The sequence below is a fragment of the Kogia breviceps genome, chromosome 3 (assembly GCF_026419965.1).
Source record: "Kogia breviceps isolate mKogBre1 chromosome 3, mKogBre1 haplotype 1, whole genome shotgun sequence".
NCBI classification, from domain to species: domain Eukaryota; kingdom Metazoa; phylum Chordata; class Mammalia; order Artiodactyla; family Physeteridae; genus Kogia; species Kogia breviceps.
Window position 1 is genome coordinate 31791247 of NC_081312.1, and position 7361 is coordinate 31798607.

Consider the following 7361-nt stretch of genomic DNA (forward strand, 5'->3'; position numbering starts at 1 on the left):
GTCTTGTACATAGCTCCTGACTTGTGGAGATGACTTACTAATCTTATCAAGTGGTTTGCTTGACCACATCCTTAGTGTTCTATTCAGACCATACTTTCTCAGTCTTTTCTATATTGATGGCCTGGGAATTTTCCAAATCTTTTAAGTTCCACTGTTCTTTGATGAACAATCCATCTTTAAATCACTTTTCTCTTCCTACATTTTACTAGAAGCTTATAGCAAAAGGAAATAAGCCAGCCACTCCTTCAACACTTTGCTGAGATACTTCCCCAGCCAACTTATGCTCTAAAGTTCTACATTCCACAAAACACTAGGACACAAACCCACTCCAGCCAAACTCACTCCAGCCAATTTCTTTGCTACTTGGTAACAAATGGCTTTTCCTCCATTGTCCAATAACATAATCCCCATTTCTGCCTCATTAGTATGGCCTTTCCAGTCCATATCCTACCAATCTGTTCAAGATTACTTAGGTATTTTCTAAGGTATTTTCTAAGGAGATTGGGGGTTTTCTATACAACTTTTCTTTTTTCTTTCTAGGCTGTCACCAAGAGTCTGTCCACAGCACTGTAGGTTTTCTAGTCTGCCACTCAAAACTCTCCCAATCTCTATCCAATACCTAGTTCCATAACATTCACATAATTTCAGGTAACTGTTACCTACAACAGTACCTCCAGGAACCAATTTTATGTTATATTATGTTAAGGCAGCAAAACACCATAGACTGGGTGACTTTTACATAAGAGAACTTTATTTCTCAGTTCTGGAGGCCAGTAAGTCCAAGATCAAGGCACCAGCAGATTTAGTGTCTGGTGAGAACCACTTCCTGGCTCATAAATGACACCTTCTCACCGTAACCACACAGGGCAAAAGGGGTGAAGGATCTCTCTGAGGCCTCTTTTATAAAAGCACTAATCACCTCCCAAAGACCCCACTGCTAATACCACCACGTTGGGGGTAAGGATTTCAAACATTCATCTTGAGCATGCCCCAATGAAGAGTCAGAAGTTTTCCATCACTCCAGAAAGTTCCCTGCATCCCTCCATTCCTTCACATCAGGAAAACAGTGATTTAACTTCTATTCCCCTATATTATTTTGGACTATTCCAGAACTTCATACAAATGAAGTCTTATATGAAGTTTCTTTGGTCTGATTTCTTTCTATCATCATAATATCTATGAGATAGATACATCCATGTTCTTACACATATCAGAAACTTGTTCAGATTTACTGAGGATTATCCCACTGAATGAATATGCCAGCTTGTTTGGCATTCATCTATTCAGTACTGGTTGTTTGTTTCCAGTCTGTGGAATAAACTTGTGAATAATGCTGCTATGACTAGCCACATACTAATCGCTGTGGGGAACATCCTATGGCTACAATCACTGAGACGTAGGGCAAGTATAAGTTTAACTTTATTAGAAGCTATTATTATCCACCCTACCTTTTCCACTCATGACACTATTTATTCTTTTGTTCCATTAATCACCCCCAACACATTCCATTTTTATAAAGTATGAGAGAATCTGATTCTCTCCTCAAAATTCTTACAAAGAGAAGCTTCCGCTCTCCTCTCCATTTCGTAATTTCTTAATTACAAATTGAAGCCTTGTCTCATTTTGGTTTTAGGGAAAAAAAAGTCAATCACTGTCTTAAAATTGCACCAAACTCACTGATTCTTCCCCTATGATTTCTCCAAGAGACCGTGGGACCACTCAGCCCAAGATGTACGCTCCATTTTTCCTAATTTCTCCCATGTTTCCTCCTCTCTAAGAGCCCTGTGCCAGGATCCCCGGGATCTCTTAGCACAGCCCCTCCCCCTCATGAATACACCATTGTTATGTAAGGGCTTCCCCCTCCCTCCTCTACCTCTCTGGGGATGCCCAGCCTCCAGCCTCTCTCTGCTCTCCTCAGGACTGGACTGCCGTTCAGGAGTTGCTGTTCCAGAGATAGTCTTGCCTGCCTCCCGCTGGAGTGCATTTCTTTGGTCCCAGGCTTCCTCACACATGGGGCCCGCCTGGGCCCAGGCCCACCTGGCAGGTGATCTCTGGCTGCCTCTGCTCTGGCTACTCCTGTTTCCGACCTGCTGCTCCCATGACCCCCCAGGTTGGCGCTTCACTTCCTCTGAAATTGTGATCCCCAGGAAGGTGTCCCACAGAGTACGTGGAGCCGCAACACAAGGCCAGCTCTCCTACAAGGTTCGCTTCAGTGGCCAAAGACACGTGCTTCACATGAGAGTCAAGAAGAGCTTGCTGCCCAGACATTTTCCTGTTATCACCGATAACGACCAGGGCACCATGCAGGAGGACTACCCTTTTATCCCCCGAGACTGTTACTACTTTAGCTACCTGGAAGGGGTTCCTGGGTCCATGGGCACACTGGACACCTGCTATGGGGGTCTGCGTGGCATGCTGCAGGTGGATGACTTCACTTATGAAATCAAACCACTGGAGGCTTCTTCCAAATTCGAGCATGTGATTTCTCAGCTTGTGTCACAAAAAACGCCAGCAGAGGATGCAAAATGTAAGATTGAAAGGAAAGATACAAATCAAGCATATGAGGAGGCGATGATTGCTGAGATGCCTAGAGCAGCTCCTGTGTATTTGTGGTGGCCGCATAGGAAATACTTAAAAGTTCACTACACAGTTTCTAACTCATTAGTTACTCAGAACCCTAATCATACACGTATAGTAGAGAATGTAGTGATTATAAACAACATATTGCATAGCATTTTCTACCAGGGTCACCTTCAGGTTTCGATTCGTCTTATGTGCATATGGGATGGCAGGGATAAGATGAATTTATATGGCTGGAGTAGTGCTGCAGGTGCAGTATCGCAATTTGGTTTATGGAAAATGTGGGGATTGTATTCACAAATTCCTCATGATACTTCAATGCTTTTCACAGGACATAAAATCGCTGGATCCACATATTATAGCAGCCATCAAGGAGTATGCAACCCCAATTGGGGAGCATCATTTGTATTTGTTTCAAATTATCACATATTTTTAGCTTCAACTGTCGCAGCACATGCAATAGGTCATGTTATGGGCTGTCTACACGATGGTCCAGGTTGTCACTGTTTTCGAAGAGAACACTGCATCATGGCTCCTGAGCCTGGTCTTCTAGACATGATAAGCAATTGTACGTATACCCAACTGCATCGGCGGGTTTCTATGTGGGATCCTTGTTTGAGTGTACCAAATGTACCATACCGTAATTTTCCTTATGTAGCTCCTCGCTGTGGTGACAAGATCATAAATCAGAGGGAAGAATGTGACTGTGGCACCTTAAAAGACTGTGCTAGGGATCCGTGTTGTGAGAACAATTGTGTCCTCACCATTGGCAGTGATTGCGATGAAGGAAGTTGCTGCGTTAAGTGTAAATATGCTCAACCTGGAGCTCTTTGCAGAGATACTCTTGGTATTTGTGATCTACCAGAATACTGTAAAGGGACAACGCATGTTTGTCCATCTGACACTTATATCCAGGATGGAACCCCATGTTCGCCATTAGCTGTTTGTGTGAAGGGAAACTGTAGTGACCGTGATATGCAGTGTCAAGCCCTCTTTGGCTATAAAGTAAAAGATGCCGCACCAGCATGCTATAAAACATTGAATATCATAGGTGACCGATTTGGGAACTGTGGTGTGAGGTTGCTTCGAGGAGGAGGAAAACCTGTAAAATGTGAACAAGATGATGTTCTGTGTGGAATGCTGCACTGTGCTAATGTGGAGGAACTTCCTGGTGGTGGGGAGCACACTACGTTTCATCATATGGTAGTACAAGATATTAAACCAGAAAGCTGCTTTGGGTACGATGCCCACTTTGGGACAGACTCACCAGAAATGGGGCTTGTAGTGGATGGTGCATCATGTGGCCCAGGATCATACTGTAAGAACCAAAATTGTACTTTTTTTCAAGACATGCGTTTTGACTGTGATGTCAAGATGTGCAATTACAGAGGGGTATGCAACAACCAAAGACATTGTCACTGTCAGCAAGGTTGGAAACCACCAAATTGTAGCGAGAGAGGACCAGGTGGCAGTGTAGATAGTGGCCCCCCACCTGACAGAGAAATAGGTATTCGAGCCAGGCTACTAATGAATATAAACAGAGGAACAGCTCTACTGCTTTTTCGTCTTTTCCTTCTTTTGCTTTCAGCGGTTATAGGTGCCTTTTACTATGTAAAAGATATTATGGAAAATGAAAAATAAACTGTTGGAAAAAATAATCCCTTGAACCCAAGTAAATACAAACTGGAACACACAAAACGGAGGAAATTACTTTGGCACTTACTGGAAGAAATGATCGATAATCACTCTTACAGGATTAATTACGTAATTCTATAACTCTTCCCAAGTTGTTACCTTGAAATAAAATGACTTGGCAATTTTAAAAGGGTCTGTGTGGTTAAATGCATTTAATATTTCATATCTGTTCATAGTCTTAGTACTCCTGTAGATGATAGTGGGAACTGTTAGATTCACCAACAAAAGGACCCATACTTATTTATGTTGTGCATATTAAAGTTTCACAGATATGCCTGTAGCACTCCTTGTTGGAAACGGTATGCACTTGTTTAGTAGTTTATTAGACTTTCCCTTAGTTGATTATGTACTAGATTTGTGTTATTGGTTCATGTTTTTGCTAGTGTTAAATGAGCCTAACATAAAAGATAGCATAAAAGACACCTTGACAGAAACAGTAGGAAGATCAAAAATTTGGGATCATAAGTGCATGAATATCAACAGTAGTTCAACAACCTGCTAAGTATGTGATCTTTCCCAAAGTCATAGGCTTTCAGAGGATCAAGGTTATATCTGACATGTTACACTGTGAGATGAAATATACTTTTCTGGGGTTTTGTGATGGTCCAAAGAAAGGCCCTAAGAAGGGCCTGGAATATGTTAGGCACTTAATAAATGCTGACTCTTTCATTCTCATTATTCTCATTATTATCTTGGGTAGTGCTAAAACAGAAGTATTCCAAGTATAAGGACTTTGGCATTTGATATCTTTCATTGTAAAACCATCACACAAGGAGCCATTGATCACTGATTTATCACTTCTTATGGGCCCTAGTTATTAATGTCATACCATCTCACATTTAAAATCCTAGGAATTGCCTAAGCACAGCCTGTCTATAAAGTACAGGATGGAACTGCGTGCCTGGTGTATAATATGTACAGGAACAAAAACTTACATAAAAGGAAACAGGAAGCAATCACTTCATCAGAGAGTATTAGAAGCAGGTCTCATAAGTGAGATGTGTTATATTCATGCTGTTAAGATGTCTCAGACCTTGGATCAAATCCCTTTCTAAATATGGAGTCCAGATGAGGGTAGCTACCTAAGGGAAGAGGAAGGATGCGGCAGTAAAGAATCAATGGGATTGCCACCCTGTGACATTTTAATTTGTCCAACTTCTATAGAGTTCTCTTAGGCAGCATTTCTTGTCCACAGAGCTTATCCCGTAGAGTAATCTGGATCTTCATCCTTGACAGGTCTGAGACCCAGTTTACTATACCCTTGTCAAACATATGTTACTGCATTCGCTCTTTGCACCAATATCTATTAAAATCGAAGCTGGATGACCATTTAATGAACATGGTTACTTCTCGTTGATCCAAAGGCACCTGATGAAAACAAAGTAGCTTTCTTCCTGTGGGTCAGGGTGTGTGGGCAGGGTGATTTTGTTTCAAACTAGCAGTCCATTTGCCAAAATGTGAAAACTGTGGCCCCTGTAGCCTTTTTTCTCTATTTCTTGTTTCCCTCAAGGTATTTAATTTGTAGTACCATACAGTCAATTGTGTATGTTTTCTCTTTGGTTACCAGGCTATCTCCAAAATCTTGACCTAAGTGTTTTACCCTGAGATGAGTGTGATCTCCAGTCTATTTTATGTTCCTAAACAACATTTGATATTTCAGGTATAGGCCATACTTTTAAAAGGTGGCTGTCTTGTGTTAAGGTCCAACATGGGTATTCCTTAAAAGCAGCTTCTAATTGGTGCCAGATATGTGAGACTGAATCATTATAGCCAAGTTAACGTGGTTGGATTATTCCCAGTCAAATAAGGTCAGATACTCTCAGGGATAGCCTTAGAAGATTTTTTTTTTTCCTATTGCTAGGGCTATGACATATCAAGAAAGGGTGAAGTTCCAGAACAAAGGTAAGTGGGAGCACCAGAAGGTGAAGAAGAGAACCAAGGGGGCAGAAAGGAAAACAGGGGTAAGGATAGGAGGAAGGTGAGAAAGGAGTGGGGTTGTGAGACACACAAACATAGGTAGGCATAGAAAGACAAGGTCTCTGGGACAGGAAAAAGCAACATGAAAGTTGTATACTAGGGGGTCACAGAATATTAGAATCTGTTCAAAATCTTTCCTTTCTTGGCTACTTTGTACCAACTTGATCTCAGAGAGACAGCAGTGAGCTGTCCTGAAGAGGGATCTTAGTTCCCTGCCCAGGAATTGAACTTGGGTAGCCTGGGTGAAAAGCCAGGAATCCTAACCACTAGACCACCAAGGGCTAGAGGCTAGAAGCAAAGTCCCCATGGCTCTTGCCCCCATTTGAAAGCAAGAATGTTTCAAGGAGGCAAAAACTGCAAAAACAGGTACAAAGTTTATTATTAGAGACACAGCTCAATAAGTGGGAAAGCACCTGGAGAGACAGTTTGTTTATTTAATACTGACGCAAGACAGAAATACACACCCAGAGAAAGGAGAGAAAGGGTATGGGTGTCCTCTCTAATCTAATGATGAGGAGCACAGTAAATAAGTGATTTAAATCACTTATATAGGATGGTTCTTCTGGGTCTTTGTTTACCTTTGGTCAATCATCTTGTTGCTTTTTTCACACCTGACCTGCCCTAGGACCTTCCCCAACATGCACGTGCAACTTTTTGCTAAGATGTATCCCACCACAGAGACCCGTGGGGCTATCTCCACAGATTATTAGGGGGTGGCGCCCCTCCATTTTGACCCCAAGGAGCCTTCCTGCGCATGTGCAGACAGGGAAGTTTTCCTTGACCTCAGGAGTGGTCATCTTATCTCTTTACTTCAGCAGAGCTCAGCTTCTGCCACTAGTTTTGTCCTTGGAGTGTCTGGGGGAGAACAAAGTTTCACTGTTACTCCACTTGACAAACACCAGCTGAGCAGCCCAGGGGCCCATCTATCTCCTACCTCAAGCTGAGGTAGACTGCCCATGGTGTGATGGCTATTCTAATGCCCTTTCTTCTAAGGTGCCACACTCACAAGTCTGACATGCCCAAGAAACCAAAGGGCCACTACAGTTTGAGATCGTACTCAATGAAACCATGCAACTTTGAGAAGAAATTAATAGAGTAAGGATCTTTCT

At 42.3% G+C, this 7361-nt stretch overlaps 1 protein-coding gene across 1 annotated transcript; it reads left to right on the plus strand.

Moving 5' to 3' along the window:
- Positions 1-1744: 1744 nt before the first annotated feature.
- On the plus strand, positions 1745-4221 carry LOC131752193 (disintegrin and metalloproteinase domain-containing protein 20-like). The gene has a single exon (XM_059056342.2). It carries the CDS (start codon positions 1828-1830, stop codon positions 4219-4221), a length of 2394 nt encoding a protein of 797 aa, XP_058912325.1. The 5' UTR covers positions 1745-1827.
- The last annotated feature ends 3140 nt before the right edge of the window (positions 4222-7361 follow it).

Bases quoted from the DNA above. Each gene is read 5' to 3' on its own strand.
- LOC131752193 (XM_059056342.2), top strand. From the start codon at position 1,828: ATGAATACACCATTGTTATGTAAGGGCTTCCCCCTCCCTCCTCTACCT.